Below are 23,840 nucleotides of genomic sequence, written 5' to 3'. Positions count from 1 at the left end.
TGGAAAATTGTTATAGTGAAGAGGTTTCAGAGTGTACTCCAAGGACCTATGGGGATCCTTGCAGGAGTTCTCTACGTTCCTCATTTTCAATTATATATCTGTATAATGCTGGTTTTTTCAGATTCTTCAACTAAAGCAACATAATTCAATAGATGGAATGCAGAAGTAGATAAGATAGCACCCTTTCATTAAGCCAGATATTAAAGATTTTGCAAATCTATAAGATAATGCTGCTCTTCCCATTAATTTTTGTTTGTTTGTTTTGGAACTATAGCTGTATCTTCAAGAGTGTTACTTTCATTTTTTATTGTTAAATGAATAAGTCAATATTCTATTTTTTTACGTTTCATTTTGAATAGGGTAAATATGATCAGACATTGACCATATAAGCAAAAGCTCTTTGGGGTCTGTATATCCTTTAAGAATGCAAAGGAGTCCTGAGATACAAAACTTTGAGAAACATTGGTATAGTGCAATCAACCAAGCTGGGCAGCATTACCAAAGCAAACTTGTTATTTCTTTTCTTCCACCATAATAGTAAGTCTAATTAGCTGAGTTTTCTTGCACAGAAATTTCATTATTCTCTCCTTCTGCCTTCCTTCCTGCTTAGCTTCCTAGCTTTTTTCCTTTCTTTTACACATTTTATTGAGTGAATAAGTGAGTAAACATTCATCAGGTTCTGTGATGAACCTTGATGTACAAAAATGATATAGTCCTGCTGTCAAGGAGCATGGAGCCTTATGGAAAAGACAGTCATTCACTCTGATAATTATAATGAATTATGAATGCAGGAGCATGAGGTCATAGGAGAGAGAGTTTTGACATCTGCCTAGAAGATCAGGAGGACAGAAACAGAGTACAGTACCCAGGACATCATAAGGCCTGAACAAATGGTCCAGCCTCCTTTTTATGCTTTGAATCGACCCATAATTTCAAACAGAAGTTTCCCCACTGTGGCTGCCATGGTAGCGCTCTGCTCCCATTTCTCTTCCAGAGAGCACCTGCCATAGGGGTGTCCTTTGCTGACAGCTTCCAGCCATCATGACTTCAGGATTCACCTCAGCTTTTCAATCAAGGCCAATTGCTAAGTGCAGCACAGGTATCAGGCCTGGCCATTTGGGCTTAAGCTAAGCTCCCTTACGGGCAGTCTTTGCACCAGAGTTCCCTGCTAGGCTGGCCGAGGCTATCTCAGAGGTGTATCTCTAAGTCTTTTTTGCCCCAGTCCTCTTTCCTTCCTTCTTCAGCAGCTGTCAGAGAACTACCTTGTCATCTGAGAATTTATCTTCTTATTCCTGTTCCTTCCCTCCTCTTTCTTTCACAGGCATTGCTCTCTAATAAATTGAGCCTCAATTTGATCAGAGATAAAATAGAAATCAGGTAATACTTTTTTCATACAATTGTGAGATGATTAAATGGGATAATATTAATATATGTTTGTTATTTTGGTAAAATGTAAAGTGGTAAATAAAATTATTATGATCATTATCATTACTACTAATTACAGAGGTATATACAATAGCAAACAACATAGTATAATATTAATATATCAAATTCTTCCTCTAAGATCTTTCTTAGTTTTGATATGTATTCTAGCATAGTTTTTCCAATTTATTCATGAGGCAGAGAACATAGAAATCATACTGTTCTTTGCCAAATATTATGAATTATAGATAAATTTATATCAATCATAATGTTCATTTATTTAACAAATATTTAAACATTTATTTTGTGCTAGGAGCTATTCAGATTGCTAGGATTACATTGAACTGGATTTGGAATCTACTGTCTAATTAATAAGGAAAATTTTCCAATAGAAATATACACAGTAATACATGTATGTAGTCAGATCTCCACAGAGATCTGTATTATCTTATTTAGTCTTCTCGAAGCCAGGTGAGGTAGTAGTCATTGGGAATATAATTACAAACATTTTACAGATGAGAAAACCAAGGCACAAAAAGAAGTAAAATAACTTTCTCAAAATTAAACAGCTGCTGAGTGTCAGAATCAGACTTCAAATAGAGGTAGTCTGGCTGGAGTCCTTGCCATTAACATGTAAGCCAGTGATTCTCAAATTTCAGTTTATATCAGGATCCTCCCAAGGGTAATTGTTAAAACACAAATTGCTGGGATTTACCCAGACATTTTCTTATTTGGTAGATATGGGACTCAGGAATTTGCATTTCTAACAAATTCCAAGGGCATGCTACTGTGGCTTGAATATAGTTGTCCACTAAAATTTATGTGTTAAATTCATGTGTTAGAAATTTGGTTACCAATGCAACAGTGTTGAGAGGTGGGGCCTTTCAGAGGTGATTGGGTCATAAGAGCTCTGCCTTCATTAATGGATTAATCCAATCATAGATTAATGGATTAATCCAATCATAGATTAATGGATTATGGGCTATGAAGGAAGTGAGTTAGTTATCATGAAAGTGAATGTGTTATAAAAGCCAGTTCCTCCATTTCTTGTGAGCTTCCTCACCGTGTGATGCCTTGCACCACCTCTAGACTCTGCAGAGTCGCCATCAGCAAGGAGACCCTCACTAGTTGCGGCCCCTTGACCATGGACTTCCTAGCCTCCAGAACTGTAAGAAATAAAGGTATTTTCTTTATAATTACCCAGTCTCAGTTACTCAGTTATAACAACAGAAAATCAATTAACACAGAAAATTGGTACAAAGAAGTAGGGCTGTGGCTAATAGTGAATACCTGAAAATATAAACATGGCTTCGAAACTGGGTAATGAACAGTGTGGAAGAATTTGGATGAGCAGGCTAGAAAAAGCTTGTATCACTGTGAATGGAGCATCAAGGCTGATTCTGGTGAGGGTTTAGTAAAACAAAAAGCTAGAGAAAGTCTGAAACTTCTTAGAGATCATTTAAGCGGTCATGATCAGAATGCTGATAGAAATATGAACAGAAAAGACCATGCCGATGAGGTCCCAGATGGAAATGAGGAACAAGGTATTGGAAACTGGAGGAAAGGCCATCGCTGCTATAAACTGGCTAAGACCTTGGCTAAATTGTATCCGTGTCCTAGGACTTTACGAAATGCAGAACTTAACAGTGATAAACTAGGATATCTGGTGGAAGGAATATCTAAGCAGCAAAGTATTTAGGCTGCTAAATGGCTTCTTTTAACTACTTGTAGTAAGATATAAGAAAAGACAGAATAGAAAAAAATTAGAAAATTTGAAGCCTAGCCATCTTAAGAGTGAAAGGGGTGTTTGGGTATCGTCAAGAGATTGCTAAAGAGGTCACCATGGATAGAACGAAGCCAAACGCTATCCATCAATGAAATTAAAAACCCCAGAGACATTTCTGGGATCTTCGAGGCTGCCCCTTCCTCATAGGCCCTGAGCTCTAAGAGGGCAGAATAATTCCGAGGGATGCACTGCTGCCCAGGGCTGCTTTGGGTCTCTACTCCCTGCATTCCAGCACACTGCCCCTCAGTGCCCCCAGCTGTGGTTCAAGCAGCCACAGGTGCAGATTAACCTGCAGCTCTAGGATGTACAAATGGTAAACCATGGCATTATCCATGTGGTACTAATTCTGCAGGTGCACAGAATGCAAGAGCTGTGGAGGCCTGGCAGCCTCCACCTAGATTTTGAAGAATGTGTTGGACTGTCTGGGGGTAGAGCTACTGCAGAGAGCTTCCACTAGGGCAATACCAAGTGGAACAGTGGAACTGGGGCTGTTGCAGAGAGCCCCCCTAAGGACAATGCCTAATGTAGCTGAGCTGTAAGAGCCAGACTGCCACCAAGACCCCAGAGCAGTACAGCCACCAGCAGCATGCAACAGCTGCCTGGGAAAGCTGAGGGCACCAGGGTGCCTTGAGGCCTCCTGAAATACCCCATCCCCCAATGTGCACAAGATGCTGGACATGGAATCAAGAAAGATTATTCTCCAGCCTTAAAATTTAAGTCTTCTCTGCTGAGTTTTTGACTTGCTTGGGCCTGTTACTTCTTTCTTCTGGCCTATTTGTCTCTTTTGGAAAGGGAGTGTATACCCTATACCTGTCCCACCATTGTATCTAGGAAGTAGATAACTTGTTTTGATTTCACAAACTCACAGATGACACATTAGACTTTTGAGTTGGTGCTGGAACAAATTAAGTCTTTTGGGACTACTAGGATGGAATGACTGTATTTTGAATTGTGAGAAGGCCATGAATTCTTGGGGCCAGGGACAGAATGCTGTGGTTTGAATATAGGTTGTCCCATATAGGTTGTCATGTGTTGAGAGGTGGGACCTTTGAGAAGTGATTGGCAGTGCCCTCATGAATGGATGAATCTATTATGGATTAATAGATTAATGGATTATGGAGTTATCAAAGGTTAGTTATCATGAGGGTAGGTCTGTAATAAGCACTAGTTTGGCCATCTCTCATGACCCCCTTTGCCATGTGATACCCTGTACTACCTTGCGACTCTGCAAAGAGTCTCAACCAGCAAGAACTTACCTGTCTAGGACTTACCTGTCTCTAGAACTATAAAAAATAATTTTCTTTGTTTTAAATTGCCGAGTCTCAGGTATTCAGTTCTAGCAACAGAAAACAGACTAAGACAGATGCTGATGTCCCCGGTCCTAGGCTACACTTTGAGAACCACTGTTAAGTAATGCTGTCTCTCTGTAAACCTGCTTTTAATGATGGGAGCCTAGTGACAGACTGTGTTTTGCACATAAGCTCACTTTTGCTTTATATAATTTTAACATATACTGAATTTTTGGGAATGCAACCTCTTGATAAACCTTCAACAGAAAATTCTACTTTGTTCTCCTGGGAATTTGACCAAGAATTGTCTAACATCAACAACTTTGGTATGGTGTTTGAGTGATTATTTGATAAGGATTTGAGTTATAACTCATCAGAAATCATTTGTGTTCTCAGAAAAAAGTTCCTATCACATTTACCACAATTCTACAATTTTACATAGAAGTGAAACCGCCTTTGCGAAAATTATAACTGTGAAAGAAATCAGACCTAATCGACTCCATCTTGCTTCTAACCTTTAAGCTGTCCTTTTTCATTCCTGTGCATAGGTGGAACAAACTTTGGGAAGTAATTCAGTTCATGGTTTGACTCTGAAACAAAATTGATAATAGCCCTTTCCCGAAAAGACTCCCTTCTTGCCTGGGGACCAGTCTGCCTTTTCAGGACTGACAAATTAGCTACGAGATTAGAAATTACAGTTTAGGGGTCATGTGGCCTCTGGCTCCAAGAGTCTGCACCCTCCCGCCCTCTAAGTTGCTCCTGGGGATAACATCTCTATTGTAAAATCTAAGATGAGTGCTTGAGATATTTTACAGACCCTGCACTCCATAGATCAGCTGACACCACTGAGACCAGCAATCTGGCTCAACCATATTTGCCAGCCCACCCAGGAACAGAAGATAGCAAGAAAAACTCAGACCCCCTATGATTCCATCTCCAACCTGACCAATCAGCACTTCCCGCTTCCCAAGCCCCTACCCACCAAATTATCTTTGAAAACTCTGATCCCTGAATGCTCGAGGAGACTGATTTGAGTGATAATAAAACTCCCGTCTCCCCCACAGCTGGCTCTGCATGAATTACTCTTCCTCCATCGCAATTCCCCTGTTTTGATAAATTGGCTCTGTCTAGGCAGCAGGCCAGATGAATCCATTGGGTGGTTATAGAAGTGTGAAGAGCAAGTATCTGAGTGCCTCATTATGTTTTCCAACACAGTCATACTTGAACATTTTACATGATGGGATATATCTTATTATATTAGAAATATATTTAAAATATCTGATTTCTTCTTTATATTACATTTGGCATTACATTTCTTTTTATTAAGTGTGTAAGTGGTTTATATATTAATTTCATTTCAGAATAGTAAAGGATTTGGGGTCTGATCAGTTTGAGAATCAATTTTTTGTGTGTGTGTGGAATGGAGAGTTAGTAGTTATTTTTGAGAGAGAACAGTATGGGAATTATTAGATTAGTGGAAATAAACTAAACTGAAAATCAATGTGCCTGAGGTTCATTCTTAAATCTCACTAAGTGGCAATGTGACATTCAGCAAGTGATTTAACTCTCTGAATCTCCATTTCCCAATTTTAAAATGAATCCATTAGACTAAGAGGTCCCCAAGATCTTTTTCTATTATTCAATCATTGAATAAAGACTGTTTTAAACTTTCTTTACAATTAAGTGTGTTATTTTGATTATGTTCATCAAAGAAATTTCCACCTAAACTGGTTCTTCAATATTGACGACCTAATACAAATTTTAACGTTTTAACAATCAGTAACACACTTTCCCAGAGATTCAGGAAGGGAAGCTTAATCTGTCAGGTTATCTTTAAATAAATAGTGTGTTAGCTTAATTATACAATGTCAGCTTTTAATTCTAAGAAGGTATATAAAACCTAAAAGTAAGGTGTTCCCCAACCCCCACCCCCGCCACCAACCCTGCCCCAGGCTTTTGAAATTTGTGCCCCCATTGAAGAGTATTTTCACCTCTGAACTTTCAAGGACTCCTTTTGCCTCATTGAAACTGGCTTTCAAGCTTGGCAACCAAGATAAGAATATTAAGTACACTTATTTTAACACTCAAGGACACTTTCTGAATAAACCAGAATCTAGGGAGACATAAGTGAATAATTTGGACCTGCTCTCTTTGAATGTTTATAATCTGGTGGAAAAAAAATGGACATATGAATATTGATTTGTGACCAGTGCAAAGGGGGCAAAAATTCATATCCCAAAGAAAACGGGGACACATCAGGTTTGTCTTGTTCATCACTTTGTCCACAGGGCCTGACACCTAGTAGGCTCAGTGGGAGAAAGGAGCCCCAATTACCAACAAAAGCCAGGAAAGAATGGGAGGCTCTTACGGAAAAGGGTGATATTTAAACTGAGCAAGGAGGCACCTGGAAATAGTGCTACCTAATAATTTTTTGGCGATCAGACTGGCACACTAGAACGGTTCATAAGACCAGCCTTCTCCCATTGGCTAGCTTCTTTCCTCTCCCTTCTCACCCTGGGCAAGCCGCTTCCTCTCTCTGGGCCTTCTGCTTTTCCTCTGTAACATAAAAGGGGTTGAGCAATATCATCCCTGAGAGCGCCATGTGTGTGCGTGCTAGAGGGAAAACCCCCACAACGCTAATACACCAAAACTGCAGGTTTGCACAACTGAATTCTGCTGAATGCAAACAGGCAAACAGCATTTACCAGGAAACAAAACAAAATCAAGCACATAAAAAAGTAGGAAGAGTTGGAAAACTGAAGGAAGATAAGTTCTCAAACAGCTGGAACAGTTGATGTTAGCTAGCGAAGTTTTTCAGAGGAAAAAAAAAAGTTGGTTATGAGGCAACTGGACCTGAGAAAAAAGACTAAAGGGAAAGAATAGCAAGTAAAACAGAACTCCACTTGCTAGATCTCTCCTTCTATCGCACTCTTTCACCTGACCCAGCCCCTTATTCCCCCCGCACCCTTTCCTTCTCTCCCTACTTTACTGCACAGGAACGAAGTCTGGGTCGTGTGCGGACCGCTTGTGGCTCTTAAATCCTCTTTTTGTCACCCTGGCCGTGCAAAATTTTGAAACGTCCCTCGGCAAAAAAAAAAAAAAAAAAAAAAAAAAAAAAAAAAAAAAATCTGTCCCTGGGCTTTTCCCTAGTTCTGGGTCCAGTTGCAGCCAAGTAAGGGGCAGCGCGCGCACTCCCAAGTCCCCGCTTCAGGGACGGGCACGCGCCTGACGCCCAACCCCCAATCCCCTGCTGCTCAGTGACCCCGCCCCCGGGTTTCCGGGCCGGCGTAGCTATTTCAAGGCGCGCGCCTCGCGGTGGACTCACCGCTAGCCCGCAGCGCTTGGCTTCCTGGTAGCTCTTCACCTCTTCTCTCAGCTCCCGGCAGCATGGGCGCTGGGCCCGCCTCGCTGCTTGCCGCCCTCCTGCTGCTTCTCTCCGGCGACCGCGCGGTGCGCTGCGACACACCTGCCAACTGCACCTATCTTGACCTGCTAGGCACCTGGGTCTTCCAGGTGGGCTCCACCGGTTCCCAGCGCGATGTCAACTGCTCGGTTATGGGTAAGCCGCCGGCTCGGCAGTCCTCCAGGTCGTCCTTTCTGCCCTTGAGCCCCTAACGCAGCGCCACGCCAACTACCGCTTCCCCCCAGGCAGACGCTTGTGGGTGGCCAGAGCATCTTGACTGGATTCGGGGACCCTTGGGGACCTTCTTCCCCGCCAGGCCCGCGAAGTTAAAGTTCATCTGCTGAGAACTTCTAACTCCACACTTTCTTGGTTATCTTGGGGACTCAACACTTTTATCAATAACTTTTTTATCTCTTCCGCTTAATTTTGTTTGCTTTGAGAGAGACTTGGGAACTGCAATCGTTTGATTCTCCAGTCCGATCTGGCAGCGTTATTTTTAAAATTTATTTTTATTTTTTATTACTATTGTACTAGTGAAGACAGATGAGCTCAAAGACTCTCGAGGATATAGCAGGAAGTTTTCTCTTTTTGTTAGATGGTGGGAAAGGGACTTTCTGCCCAGCGATTTTGGTTTGAGCGTGTGTTGATGAGTACTAGAAAACGTCTGGTACCACTCTGCATTGTTTCATGCATTGCAGGGAGGTAAAAAATTTTTAAAAAATTAATAACAAAGAAAACTTAACTCTGAACCTAGTAATTAGAAATGCCCAGAGTCGTGCACAATGCTTGGCTCATGGAAGGCTCTCAATAAATACCTAGTGTTTGAACATACTGGAGATATTCCATATGCCTTCAGATAACATGGTTACCCCTAGAACAAAGAGCCTAGTGAAGGGTTTGGGATGGAAAAAAGACAGTCACTAGTTAGAAGAGTCACACTGGGGTCTACCCAAACCCTCTTACAGACTGTGACTTTTGCAGAGTCAGTAAAAAATCAGCTATAATTTTCTTGTCAGCAGAACAAACATTAAGTCATTTGTTACTAAAGAAAGACGTTTTTAACTGACTGTATAGCATTTCATAATCCTGAACATTATAACTTTTTTTTTTTTTTGAGAATGGAGTCTTGCTCTGTCACCCAGGCTGTAGTGCAGTGGCGGGATCTCGGCTCACTGCAACCTCCGCCTCCTGGGTTCAAGCGATTCTCCTGCCTCAATCTCTCGAGTAGCTAGGATTACAGGCACATGCCACCACGCCCGGCTAATATTTTGTATTTTTAGTAGAGACGGGTTTCACTGTGTTAGCCAGGATGGCCTCCATCTCCTGACCTCGTGATCCGCCCGCCTCGGCCTTCCAAAGTACTGAGATTACAGGCGGGAGTCACCACGCCCGGCTTTTTTTTTTTTTTTTTTTTTTTTAATTTTAGTTTGAAGGTTGGGGCAGAAAGAGATCAGGATTTGCACTGCCCTGTCACATACAATCTCCCATGTCAGAGCATTAATCTCAAACATCGAAAAACTTTAAAATATAGAACTTTCCAGATGGACACAGCTGAACCATTTTCAGGTAGGCTCTGCCTATAAAATTACCTTTGGCCTTAATCCAGTAATTAAAGGCACCCACAGGTCTGAGCCCTCATCTATGAAGGTTAAACGTTTCATTCCTATCAGCACAAATTCGTTTTATAGGATACAAACCTCTAGTTTGCTGAATAAACTTTGGAAGGTTTCAGATAATGAGGTTCTAAACCGTAGAGCCTTTGAGGAGAAAGGTACCCCATTTCTTCTCCGAATAGATCATTTTGTGTCTTCTCCTGGGCTTAGCACATTGTCTTCCTTAGGATCTGATAGTCTGTTTATTTATCTTTTTGTTGTCATACCCTTTATTCTTGCGTTTCCCACTTTTGGCTAGCATTTCGCCTTTTCTCCGTTTCCGGAAGCCTGTAATTTTCAACATTCCCCATTTCTCCTTTTCTTCAGTGGAAAAATTTCTTCAGTGTTGGGATGCTCTGGAAAGGTACTGTATTTTTGGGGTCTCCCTGCCTGCTGGGCTGCATGGCATATCTCTCTTTTTTGAGACAAGGTCTCACTGTGTTGCCCAGGTTGGAGTGCAGTTGTGTAATCATAGCTCACTGCAGCCTCCAACTCCTGGGCTCAAGCAATCCTCCCACCTCAGCCTCAGCCGCTCAAATAGCTGGGACTACAGGCATGTACCACCTTAACCAGCTAATTTTTAAAAAGTATTTTTGTAGAGACAGGGTCTCACTGTGTTGCCCAAACTGGTCTTGAAGTCCTGACCTCAGCCCCCCAAAGTGCTAGGATTACAGGCGTGAGCCACTGCTTCTGCCTGCATTATCTCAAATTTTTAGAGCCTAACTTCACAGTCTTGCCTCGGAGCAGGAACTGTCTGAGGCAACAAGATGGAGCCTCTGGTTTCTTCACTAGGCAGACTATGCTCAAACTGGGTAGCATGAAAGGAAAGCAGCACAATTATAATCGAAATTGGGGGATTCTTTCCCCTATTGAAATCCAAATAATTTTCCTTTATTGTGCTTTTTTTTTTTTTCTTTAGGACCACAAGAAAAAAAAGTAGTGGTGTACCTTCGGAAGCTGGATACAGCATATGATGACCTTGGCAATTCTGGCCATTTCACCATCATTTACAACCAAGGCTTTGAGATTGTGTTGAATGACTACAAGTGGTTTGCCTTTTTTAAGGTTAGTTTTGTTGGAAGTTGGATTTACATTTTCAGTGACTGGATATCTGAAACCTCTTCTGATTAGTAGACCCTCAGAATTTTAATTTTAGATTAAGAAGATAACTGGAATTGACACCACTCTTCCCAACAGTAGTAGTTGGTATAATTTTGCTACTTTATTTAAAATTATTATTTTAGTAGGTTTAAGAAATACCAGTGCTACATTTGAATATGTATAAATTATGTTTAAAATTTACATTTTGGTAAGTATGACTAAATTCTTAATTTATTTTCATTATTACTCCCACTTTATTTCTAAATGTTGCCATAGTCATTTGGCTTTGTTCTGAATCTGTAGGAAAGATATAGACATGACACATTTTGTTTTCTTGCAGTTATTATGCTATCCTTCCTATCACTACCTGTTGGCTGAGGTAGTGATAGGCCTAAATGATTCATTATCCTAAATGTACTAAATATGTTGAGTAATTTTTTCTTCTAAACTAAGAGAAAGAGAGAACCTAGGAGTTACTTCCTTAGGCTGGTTAAAGTAAAAGGTAGCCATGTCAACCCAGTTTGTTTCCTTCTCTCACTAGGAAACAACTACTGTTCATTCTCATAACACACTGCTTCCAACTGCAAACATACTCAGGGTTAAAATAGTTTAGCACAAATTGCAGCCCATTTCATTTGTTCTTCTCAAGCTGGAACTTTTCTTTTAAGCTAAATATTAAATGGTTCAAGTAAATTGGATACATAAGCCTGAAACTAGGTGTTTCTCATTATACATAGAGTATAAATAAAGACAGACTTTTTCATGGTGAAAGGTTTACAGCCTTTAAAACATCTGGAAAGAAGTGAGAAAGTAGGGAATAACTCTGTTAAATATGATAAAAGACAAAGCACCAACAAAGGCCTAGTTCTAAACTTGTTATAATTTCTCATGGGAGTTGTGGTTTGTCACAAGGTTATGGCGGTCCAAGCCAGTTTACAATACTTTTTAGAATAGTAACTCCCAGAAATATTTTTAAAATAAGGATCTTTCTTTAATATGGAAGAAAAAAAAAAAAGATGAAATAGAGAGGAAGAGGTTGCCTCTCCTCAGCTGGATTTGCTGGTATGATGTGCAGCTGGTGGAAACCAGTTTGTCCATGCTAGCTGTTGATGGCCACCAGTCCACTGAATTAGTGGAAACCCATGCTTAACCTTTAGTTGTTAACTATTTTTAGTATCATTTCCAGATGCTATGCATTTTTTTTGTAAAAAAATACTTATAATAGTATCTATATAAATTTAAAAAATTGTAATATATATGTGGTATATTTAACCTGAAAATAATCTTTGGTGTATATGTTGATGAGCCTAGGCCTTTGCAGACCTCTTACAGTTACTCTGTCACAGCCCTTCAAAGGTTATTTGACTTCAGATTAAGAATCAATTGCCTGTGGAATACATGTGCAAAGGAAGAGATATTCAAGGCAATTGTTACCATGTACCATAAACCTTGTACATAATTTTCTGTCATTTTCTTTTCCTCTGTCTCTATCTCTTCTTCGACACACAATAGACACCTAGTCAATTTATTACAAAAAAAAAAATGAATGAATGAAGTGGAATTCAGTTGGGAAATAGGTTAAATAAATTATTAAGGAGATGAGGAGTAGATAAAAATAGACAAGTACATAGTTTATTCTTTTGACTTAGAAAACTTTTGATTCTTAAATTCTGCAGAATTGGAGAAACTGGTGGGGAAACTTCTAAAATCATTATTTAATTACCAGAGATGTAATAGATATGGACAAAAGCAGTTTTCTTCTTTTATTATTTTTTCATCAGCTTGCTCTTAGCTTAAATAGTAGTCCAAAGCTGGTAGGGACAGAGGGAATTAGCTGGTGGCTGAATGAGGAATTGTATCACTTCTTGTGAATCACAGTCTAAGCACATTTGGCGTTTTGCCGTTGTCTAAGAACATTAGTCACATTAGGTCAATAGAAAATCACTTTTTAAAGCCAAATAAAGTTATATATGTTCCCAACCATAAGTTGGAAAGAATTAATATATATGCTATTGTAGGGTAGAACCCTGCCTAATCATATGGTTCTGGATGGCATTGATCGAATCCTTATTCTTTCATTAGGAATAATAATAGAAAAAATACTCCCGCCCTACTGATTTCAGGATATGTACGTTTTAAAGTGCCCATTTGACAGAACCATTATCAGGGCCATGTTTTCTTTTTCTGCAGAAAAATCAACCACTCTGGTCAGTAGTTAGGTCTTAGGACAAGGACCATAATTTCCTTAGGCAGAGTAGAATATAATGGGATACTTGTTTTTGAAACTTAATATAATCAGATAGTTCCAGATAAACATAGTTTGCAAAGTGATAAAATACCATGTTATTTTAGTAAATCCAACTGCAAGAGTGATGGGAAGCAGAGTTTAAAAACTTAAGAAAGATATTAAGATGGAGTTGACTTTGAATAATAAAGTCATCCACTGTTGAAGGGTGACATTTATTAATACAGAAAGTTTACAGATTTTACCACAAGTATCAGAGTATTGCCTGCAGCTGGGGAAACCATGCTTGAAAGGATGCGTAACTGAAGAAAAACAGAAGCCCGTTTAATAAGTAATGCATGTGAGAATTGTTACTATAGAATTAGAAAGCATCTTTTACATTAAAATTTATTTTTGTAAAAGGAGAAAACATCAACACTTTGAGTAGTATTTGCTATTCAAAGAGTCTTACATAAACGAAAACATACTCAACCTACTGCCATTACAGAAATGTTTGACAAATTCTTGCCATGCTTACGGGCCATCATTGTTGTTGTTATCCTACAAATCAATTGGATTTTCATGCCTCTCCACTGACTGGAGCCCTACAACTTGCTTCCATTTACCCTCTTTATATATGCCTCAGATATGCTTGAAGTAGATCGTCTCTTATTGTTCTTGCTGCTCGAGTTTGTTGAGTAGTTGGTATGTGCAGAGTATTTGTATGTTATGACATGTATAGGTTTTGTCCATGGTTCCTGGCTCACAACTCACTCCCAAGACCCTTGTTACAGAAACCAGAATCTCTCTCTCTGATCTTCTCCTACCCTCCTTTCATCTGCCCACTGCAGGACTCTAATCTGATTATGGGTTCTAAGACCCTCATGCCAGAGAGTATTCTGCCCCATACCATGGCAGAAGGAACACTACACAGAGATACCAAGAAGAATCTGAACAGACAGGCCTTGTTAGGTTTAGATCATGCCCTTATAATCTAATTACATTTCAACATGGTTATCCATGCTTTAATCATGTGTATTCAATGAACGCTCCATAAAAGCCCGAGAAGAACAGATTTGAGGGAATTCTGAAGCACTAAACATGTAGGGTCTGACAGGAAGGTGAAGAACTCGTCATGCTGGAAGGGTGGTCCACCCTAACTCCACAGGGACAGAAGCTCCTGTGCCTGGGACCCTTCCAGACCTTGCCCTATGTATCTCTTCAAGCACCTGTATTTATATCCTTTCAAATATCCTTTGTAATAAATCATAAACATGTTCCCCTGAGTTTTATATGCCACTCTGTCAAATTAATTGAACCCAAAGAGGGGGTTATGGGAACCCCAATTTGAAGCCAGTCCATCAGAAGTTCTGGCGGCCTGGACTTGAGACTGGTGTCTAAAGTGGGCAGGCAGTCTTGGGGACTAAGCCCTCAACCTACGGGATCTGAAACTGTCTTCTGGTAGGTAGCATTGGAGTTGAACTGGAGGGCACTGAGCTGGTGTCTGCTGCAGAATTGATTGCTTGCTTGCTGGTGGGGAGAACTTCCTACATATTTTGGGGTCACCGAAGTCTTTTGTATTGATCGTTGTTGCTGACTGAGAGAATAGGAGAAAGCACGTTGAGTAGTTTTTCCACACCACAGCATTCTTTTAGGCTCCTGCTTTTACCTTCTGCTTCCCTCAGCATCCTGCATCTCACCAGGAGAGACACAGCTTCTTCCCCATCCTCGGCATTCCACTTTGGAATCAATCAGAATAGCTCCTATTGCTAGAAACTTGCTTTGTTAAGTTCTGCTTATTCAGGGCTTATCTGAAAGAGAAACATTTTTTATGATTTGAGATTGCTAAGCCATTTTAAAACTTGGTTTTAACAGCTTGAGAAATTGGGGGTATAGTAGGGATGGAGATACATATATTTGGATGTGACTTCAAGCTAGATAAAAGTTTGGAAGGAATAAAACTTTGACATCTAAAGTTTTTGCATAGTTTGAGTTGAGCAGGAGGTACTAGGTATATTTTTAAAATATTTTTTTCAGCCGGGCATGGTTACTCATACCTGTAATCCCAGCACTTTGGGAGGCTGAGGCGGGCGATCACTTGAGGTCAGGAGTTCGAGACCAGTCTGGCCAACATGAAGAAACCCCGTCTCTACTAAAAATACAAAAATTAGCTGGGTGTGGTGACACATGCCTGTAATCCCAGTTATTCAGGAGGCTGAGGCAGGAGAATTGCTTGAACCCAGGAGGCAGAGGTTGCAGTGAGCCGAAATCACACTATTGCACTCCAGCCTGGGTGACAGAGCAAGACTCCGTCCCAAAATAATAATAATAATAATAATAATAAATAATGAAAGATTTTTTCCTACTCAGCATCCTCCAGGCATTTTATTATCTGAGTACTTTAAGGGAGTTACATATTACATTTAGGGCCCACTCAGGTGGGTGGGTATCTAAGCATTTGAAATAACCTTATGTAAACTAAAAAGGAGTAATTAGGCCTGTGGCAAGATGGAAACATTCTTAGAGGCATTCAAATTCAGATTTCCTTTAAAACACTGGGCTGGCCAAAACAAAAGACAATACTATCTACAGGCCAGTTTCTAAGATTATCAGATTTTAGTAGTATTTACCATTTCATTGTACTTGGCACACTTTAGCAAATTTGCACTTCTTAAAAGTACCTGCAGGCAACCTCCTATATAAAAACACAATACAGGCTGGCTTGGCTCCTGCCTGTAATTCCAGCACTTTGAGAAGTTGGAGACTAGCCTGGCCAACGTAGTGAAACCTCATCTCCACTAAAAATACAAAAATTAGCCAAGCATAGTGGCGCATGCCTGTAGTCCCAGTTACTTGGGAGGCTGAGGCAGTAGAATTGCTTGAACGCTGGAGACAGAGCTTGCAGTGAGCTGAGATTGCACCACTGCACTCCATCGTGGGCGACAGCGTGAGACTCTGTCTCGAAACAAAACAAAACACGCACAAACACGATGTAACAACATAAAACAGAATACTGTGAAAATGCTTAATTGTGTCTGACTTTACATGATGGCTGGATATGTGATTATTTTTTCTTCTTTATGCTCTTATGTACTTTGTTCATTTTTAATGATGATCATGTATAAAGCTCCTCTATATAGCATCCTCTCCACCAAATTGCCCAGAGACAGAAAGTCCTGTAAAACAAACTAAGCTCCAAAAAATGACCTCTTGTTGAATAGGCTTTTTTTTTTTTTTTGAAATGGAGTCTAGCTCTGTCGCCCAGGCCCTCACTCCTTCCACTTCCTGAGTTTAAGAGATTGTCCTTCCTCAGCCTCCAGAGTAGATTGGATTACAGGTGCCCACCATCACGCCCAGCTAATTTTTGTATTTTTAGTAGAGACGGGGTTTCACCATGTTGACCGGGCTGGTCTTGAACTCCTGACCTCAAGTGATCCGCCTGCCTGGACCTCCCAAAGTGCTGGGATTACAGGTGTGAGCCACCACACCCAGCCTGTATAGGCTTTCTAACATTTTACTGTTTCTCATTTTACTTTCTCTGAGGCAGTAAAAGAAACTGACTCTAAAAGGGAGCAGTAGAGAAGGAACTCATATTTTATTTTGAAGATTAAGCTACTCAAGGGCTGAGGAAATATGTAGAGGGGAACTAGACTCATTATGGCTGGAAATTTTATTTGATGATAGCGAAGCAAATCTTAGTGCTTTCTAATTGAGCTCTTGTTTGGAGCCTTCCAATCTTAATAGAACTATAAGCTAAAAAAATGACCATGTGTTTCTAAAGCAAGTTGCTACTCAAAACAAGAACACTTTGGGAGGCTGGGGCTGGTGGATCACCTGAGGTCAGAAGTTGGAGACCAGCCTCAATATGGTGAAACCCCTCTCTACTAAAAATACAAAAAGTAGCCGGGCGTGGTGGTGCACCCTATAGTCTCAGCTACTCAGGAGGCTGGGGCAGAAGAATCGCTTGAACCCGGGAGGTGGAGGTTGCAGTGAGCCAACATTGTGCCACTGCATTTCAGCCTGGGTGACAGAATGAGACTCTGTCTCAAAAACAAAACAAAACAAACAGAAACAAGAACTCTATGTTGAGAAATCCATACTAGAGGATTTAATTCCTCACTTTGTGTGCTAATGATTAATAAATTTCAAGCTTATCACACAGCCAGAAATGTTGCCTGTGTTTCTACAATAAAAGATTAGGGAATATTGTGCCATTTTTTCACTGAGCCTTCTGGGTTCATTATTAAGATATAACAATTTTAGAACACTTATTGAGGTAGGTATACTTTTTAAAATATGGATTCAATATATCAAGCTCAGCATTTTGTCTTTTTTTTTCTTTTAAATAACTTTGGGTTTACTTGTAAGAGTATTTCAATGGAGGGAAAGTATGAGAAGTTTAGCACTGAGTGCCTGCCTATTTTATATCTTCTTTCATGATGATGCTTAATCTCAACATAATGACTCAGTTTACCATTGTAAACTCTTCGTAGGATGTCACTGATTTTATCAGTCATTTGTTCATGCAGCTGGGAACTGTGGGGATATATGATTTGCCACATCTGAGGAACAAACTGGGTGAGCGCTATTGAAAAATTTCTAACTTTCTTATTAAAAGCAAGCTTCCCCACTTCCTGGTGGCTTATGCAAATTAATGCCTATTTATTCATCAGAGAGAGACTAGAGATAATGGTTTTCTTATGAATTTCTTGCTTGAGCCTGCTTGTCTGCTGTTTCTAAGTTGTCTGCACTATTTTATGTGAGTAATTTTCTACTTTATTATGTTCTGTTTTCACATGTCAAATCAGCTCTCCCAAGAATGATACTCGTAACCTAAGTAGACGTGAACTGAAAAGGATAAAGACCCAGCTAAGAAAAAGGCTGACTCAAGTTCAGTTCACATTCGTAAAGTAGTTACGCTGCCTTAAGTTGCTTATTCTTTTCTTGAAAAGAATCCCTCAAGAGAGAAACATATGAGGCCACATCAGCTTAGATCTGTCTTCCACAGAGAAGGTGGCTTTTACAGAGAAATTGACATACTCATCACTTATCTCTGAGAGACATGACCCAGCTTTGTAAAACTGGCTTCTATTAAGAATGTAGACTAGGCCGGGCGCGGTGGCTCACGCTTGTAATCCCAGCACTTTGGGAGGCCGAGGTGGGTGGATCATGAGGTCAGGAGATCGAGACCATGGTGAAACCCCGTCTCTACTAAAAACACAAAAAAATTAGCCGGGCGTGGTGGTGGGCGCCTGTAGTCCCAGCTACTCGGAGAGGCTGAGGCAGGAGAATGGCGTGAACCCGGGAGACGGAGCTTGCAGTGAGCCGAGATTGTGCCACTGCACTCTAGCCTGGGTGACAGAGCGAGACTCCGTCTCAAAAAAAAAAAAAGAAAAAAAAAAAGAAAAAAAAAAAAAAAAAGAATGTAGACTATTCACTGAGGAGAAGAGAATCTTACTCTTTACATTCTCTTCACATTTTCAGAATAGATGTTTAAATCATTGCTCACGCTGGATCCATAAATGCCTAAAATTTTGATGAAGAAATAGGTGATTAGAGAATAAAATTAATAGAGACTTACCCTTCCTTGCACTTTAACATAATATTCTTTCCCCTTTTCCTTCCTGTGTTACTTGGCTCTTAAATACTGGAAGTGAGATTTGAAAAAGGGAACTGGAGACAAGTATTGAAAGCACCATAGGTTTATCTTATATTAGCATTTTCCAAACTTTATAATGGACCAGCAGTGGCCGACACATCTGCCAGGTAGGAATTGCTCATCAGTTGTGTCACATTATCTTGTTAAGCTTCAGCAATGTTCCATACAGCCACTAATAACAGATCAAAGTGAGCATTAGAGTTGAAATTAATAAGCTGTTTCTTCTCAGTTCTTTCTGGTAGTTGAATAAATATAGAATGTATTAAATAGTTTCTTTATTTCAGAACTTCTCAGAATCTGTAATATATTGTATGGTAGTAGCTTAGGAAGAAGATACAATAGGAAACTTTTCCCAGATAGGTTCACCATCATTTTTTTCCACAAAAAATAAGCTTTTTTCAAAATACAGTTTACAAAATTTTATCCTTAACTCTTCACTCTTTCTCCTAGTTAGGGAGACTGCTCCACCAGTAGAAAAGATAAACCCTGGTAATTTGTTGTGTAAATGGGATAAATAGCCTAGTACCTAGTCATATGGATTCAGGCAGCACTGAGCCTAAATTAAAGTTTGTAAGGTATACATGTTAATATATCTAAGTTACTATATTTAGCCTGTCTCTTAAGTGTATTTCAAAAACATACTCTTTTTTTTCAGCGGCAATTACCTTCAAATGCATGTGCTTCTAAAGCATGTTGGTTGCATGTGCAATACATGTCGCTTAAGCATTTAGCTTCAGAATGGCATCTTTCTCGTGAATGTCTTAACATTTACAAAAAAATACCAGGATCTCAAATATTAGTGCTGGTATTTTTTTTCTTTTTTACTTAAAGAAATTGATACGATTAAATATTAAGAGACAATATGATTCTTGTTGGCTTGTAACCCTAGTTTTCATTGTCTTGTAGTTATTAAATAGAGCATCTGTTGAGGGACTCTTTTAAAACCACAGCCATGAACAGACGTTGGGGCTAAGAGACAGAGCAGCCTGCGACAGTGTGGACCTACCTGTAGCAGCTAGCAAAGGCCTCTAGCAGCTACAGTCCCTTCTGGAGTCTTTATTTGCATGCAAAATGCAAAGGAGTCCTGGTGACCTACCTCGAAGGCAGCTGCCCTCCTGAACATTCCCTTGGAAAACAGTAAACATCATTTTGGAATGTGAACAACCAGAGACTACACAGGAGAAAGGAAAAAAAAAAATCTGGAAGATGCAAAATCTTGGGTGGCTTTACCGTTCGGTTTTTTAATAAAAGGAACAATATACAACACATTGTTCTTTTTCTCTTTTGAAATCCCTTCTATTACAGTGATTTTTTTCTAAGATTGTCAGGATTTGAAGTGTATGTTTTGTTTTATTCACAGCGTAAATTTTATTCACAGTTTAACTGTCTCTGCCTGAATATCTTTCCTTTCTCTGATTACCTTGAGGAACCCAAGAGCCTGTTGTAAGGAGAAAGTAAGGCCCTTGGATCTCTTGAGATTCACAGATATAAGTTACTGAAGGGAAGATGGTCCTATGGAGGACATATTTAAAGAAGGGAAAAAAGAGGCTTTCTCAGATTTGTCAGACTGCTATAGTATACTTCTACAGATTATAGACCTCCAGTACCTCTGGCCAGAAAGATGGTATCGTAAACACCCTTTTTTTTTTTTCTTTTCTTTTTTCATTAGGTACAAGCTTTGTGCTAAGAAGTTGACATACTATAAGCTACAAAAATTCTGTAGATATAACTAGTTCCATTTTATAGATAGAGAAAATTAATCTCTTACAGTGCTAAGCTCACAGAGTTTCTAACTGTAAAATGCTAGAGCTTATCTTTCAAGCCTAAAGACTTCCTTGGGGCTAAATAGTGAAAAAAGCCATTTCACAAATAAGTAAATGGTATTTAGAGGCACATTTGGATTTCCTGGTAAATTCCAGTCTGTGAGCCTCAGGAATATTAGTTTAATGTTGCATGGGCTCATGTTGAAGTTTTAAGAGAAGAATTGCCTTGAAGCTTAGGTTTCCTTAGCTATTAGGCTACTGACTTTCTTGCCTAAACCGGGGTTTTTTCATTGAAGACCAAAACTTACCTTCTCCTTCCCTTTGTAGTTTGGAAATTGGTAGAAGAGCTTTGTAAACTTCAAATTAAGTACAAACTAAGTGTCATAGTCAAATTTACTAATATTAATTACAGTATTGTTCACACTGATTGCTATCTTCTAGCTCTTTCCTGCCAAATAATCGTCTTGTTTCCTGCTCTGTTGGTTTAGAGCTGACTTCTTTAAGCTTTGGTAAGCCTGAAATTATGGGGTTATGTTTATTCATAGTGTCTGGGTGGACTTTCCTCTTGCATTTCTGCTTGAATAGAAGAATTTTTCTCTAGAGAGTAGCTTGTCATCCTTACCCTATTGATTCAGATGACTCTTTGTATGATCTGAGAGGTATACTATTCTGCTATTCTGAGAAGTAGTATTTCATAAAGTTGAATTGAGAGTACAGTGGACTGCTCCCACCTGGAATCTTTTATCTATCTCACCTCTGGACCTGATAAATTCTTTATCACTCAGGACCTTGATGGCACCGCTCTCTGAAACCCTCCCCAGCTCTCTCCATTACCGTGAGAAACATCAGAACTTTGGTTCCCATTGCATATCGCAGGTACCTCTGCTTTCAAGCTATGCTGTAATGGAGTGATTGGGTAGCATGTTTTCATCTCTTTCCAGATTGAAAATCTATATTTCTCCCTGTATATCTTCAACACCTAATGCACATAGAACTTTGTAGGTACTTGGAAAATGCACCACAGTTCTCTTTTCTTTTTGCAGACTTCACAAGTAATACCAACTTACACAGAATTAATTTTGTAGGATTCTAGAAACACAAATCAGGAATGGTGCTATATACATCTTTTTTGATTCCCTACTCTAAAGAATATTATCAGATTACCTTCCTGCAGAGTTTTAAAAGAATTGCATGTTTCAAGCTGACTTTCAGGATGTAAACATAACCAAAGCAACTGATAGGTAAAAAATATATTCAGTGGCATTCCTAGATTTTCTTCTAGGGTGTTTTATTGTTTTGGGTTTTACATTTAAGTCTTTAATCCATCTTGAGTTAATTTTTGTATAGGTGTAAGAAAGGGTTCCAGTTTTAATTTTCTGCATATGGCTAGCCAGTTCTCCCAGCACCATTTATTAAATAGAGAATCCTTTCCCTATTGTTTGTTTTTGTAAGGTTTGTCAAAGATCAGATGGTTGTAGATGTGTGGTCTTATTTCTGAGATCTCCATTCTGTTCCTTTAGTCTATGTGTCTGTTTTTGTACCATGCTGTTTTGGTTACTGTAGCCTTGTGGTATAGTTTGAAGTCAGATAGCATGATGCTTCCAGCTTTATTCTTTTTGCTTAGGATTGTCTTGGCTATACAAGCTTTTTTTTGGTTCTATATGAATTTTAAAATAGTTTCTTCTAATTCTGTGAAGAATGTTAATGGTAGTTTAATAGGAATAGCATTGAATCTGTGAATTACTTTGGGCAGTATGGCCATTTTCATGATACTGATTCTTCCTATCCATGAGCATGTAACGTTTTTCCCTTCATTTGTGTCCTCTCTCATTTCCTTGAGTAGTGGTTTGTAGTTCTCCTTGAAGAGATCCTTCACTTCTTCTGTATTCCTAGGTATTTTATTCTCTCTGCAGCAATTGGGCATGGGAGTTCATTCATGATTTTGCTCTCTGCTTGCCTTTTGTTGGTGTATAGGGATCCTGGTGACTTCTGCACATTGATTTTGTATCCTGAGACTTTACTGAAGTTGCTTACCAGCTTAAGAAGCTTTTGGGCTGAGATGATGGGGTTTTCTAGATGTAGGATCATGTTATCTTCAAACAAAGACAATTTGACTTCCTGTCTTCCTATTTGAGTACCCTTTATTTCTTTCTCTTGCCTGATTACCCTGGCCAGAACTCCCAATACTATATTGAATAAGAATGGTGAGAAAGGGCATCCTTGTCTTGTGCCAGTTTTCATGGGGAATGCTTCCAGCTGTTGCCCATTCAGCATGATATTATCTGTGGGTTTCTCATAAAAAGCTCTTATTATTTTGAGATATGTTCCTTCAATACCTAGTTTATTGAGAGTTTTTAACATGTAGCGATGTTGAATTGTATCAAAGGCCTTTTCTGCGTCTATTGAGATAATCATGTGGTTTTTGTCTTTAGTTCTGTTTATGTGATGAATGACGTTTATTGATTTGCATATGTTGAACTGGCCTTGCATCCTGGGGATGAAGCCAACTTGACCGTGGTAGATAAGCTTTTGGATGTGCTGCTGGATTTGGTTTGTCAGTATTTCATTGAGATTTTTTGCGTCGAAGTTCATCAGGGATAGTGGACTGAAGTTTTCTTTTTGTTGTTGTATCTCTGCCAGGTTTTGGTATCAGGATGATGCTGGCCTCATAAAATGAGTTAGGGAGGAGTCCCTTCTATTCAATTGTTTGGAATAGTTTCAGAAGAAAGGGTATCAGCTCCTCTTTGTACCTCTGGTAGAATTCAGCTGTAAATCCATCTGGTCCTGGGCTTTTTTTCATTGGTAGGCTATTTATTACTGCCTCACTTTCAGAACTTGCTATTGATCTATTCAGGGATCCAACTTCTTCCTGATTCAGTCTTGGGAGTGTGTATGCATCCGGGAATTTATCCATTTCTTCTAGATTTTCTAGTTTCTTTGCATAGAGGTGTTTGTAGTATTCTCTGATGGTGGTTTGTACGTCTGTGAGGTCAGTGGTGGTATCCTGTTTATCATTTTTTATTGTATCTGTTTGATTTTTCTCTTATTTTTGACAAAGCTGACAATAAGAAGCAATAGGGAAAGGACTCTCTATTCAATTAATGCTACTGTATATCTGGCTAGCTATATACAGAAAATTGAAACTGTTCCTGTTTCTTAATCCATACACAAAAATCAACTTAAGATGGATTAAAGACTTAAATGTAAGACCCAAAATTATAAAAACCCCAGAATAGAATATAGGCAATATCATTTTGGACATAGGAATGGGCAAAGATTTTATGAGAAAGACACCAAAAACAATTGCAACAAAAGCAAAAATTGGCAAATGAGATCTAATTAAACTAAAGAGCTTCTGCACAGCAAAAGAAACTACCATCAGAGTGAACAGGCAACCAACAGAATGGGAGAAAATTTTTTCAATCTATCCATATGACAAAGGTCTAATATCCAGAACCTACAAGGAACTTAACAAATTTACAAGAAAAAAGGAACCCCATTAAAAAGTTGGCAAAGAACATGAACAGACACTTCCCAGAAG

At 39.3% G+C, this 23,840-nt stretch overlaps 1 protein-coding gene and 1 long non-coding RNA gene across 4 annotated transcripts in view; one reads left to right on the top strand and one right to left on the bottom strand.

Annotated features, from left to right (window-relative positions):
* LOC134737019 (uncharacterized) overlaps positions 1–7,671 on the bottom strand; it is a 94,722-nt gene extending 87,051 nt beyond the window's left edge. The window contains exon 1 of the long non-coding RNA XR_010121540.1: positions 7,487–7,671. This is a non-coding gene — a long non-coding RNA (uncharacterized lncRNA). The remainder of the gene's footprint in view (positions 1–7,486) is intronic.
* The window catches only part of CTSC (cathepsin C), a 45,744-nt gene continuing 29,261 nt past the window's right edge, over positions 7,358–23,840 (top strand). The window contains exons 1-4 of one of the 3 annotated variants that reach the window (XM_055283191.2): positions 7,790–8,056; positions 10,472–10,617; positions 17,371–17,455; positions 19,443–19,802. In XM_055283191.2, coding sequence (XP_055139166.1) covers positions 7,885–8,056; positions 10,472–10,617; positions 17,371–17,455; positions 19,443–19,453 — 414 coding nt within the window. In that variant the 5' untranslated portion in view covers positions 7,790–7,884 and the 3' untranslated portion in view covers positions 19,454–19,802. Of the gene's footprint in view, positions 8,057–10,471; positions 10,618–17,370; positions 17,456–19,442; positions 19,803–23,840 lie in introns of those variants that run through there. The other 2 variants (XM_055283190.2, XM_055283189.2) reach the window with 2 other exon arrangements.

The sequence above is a fragment of the Symphalangus syndactylus genome, chromosome 6 (genome assembly GCF_028878055.3).
Source record: "Symphalangus syndactylus isolate Jambi chromosome 6, NHGRI_mSymSyn1-v2.1_pri, whole genome shotgun sequence".
In the NCBI taxonomy this organism is placed as follows: Eukaryota; Metazoa; Chordata; class Mammalia; order Primates; family Hylobatidae; genus Symphalangus; species Symphalangus syndactylus.
Note: the sequence above shows the minus strand (reverse complement) of the source record. Positions and strands in the feature narration are given on the sequence as shown.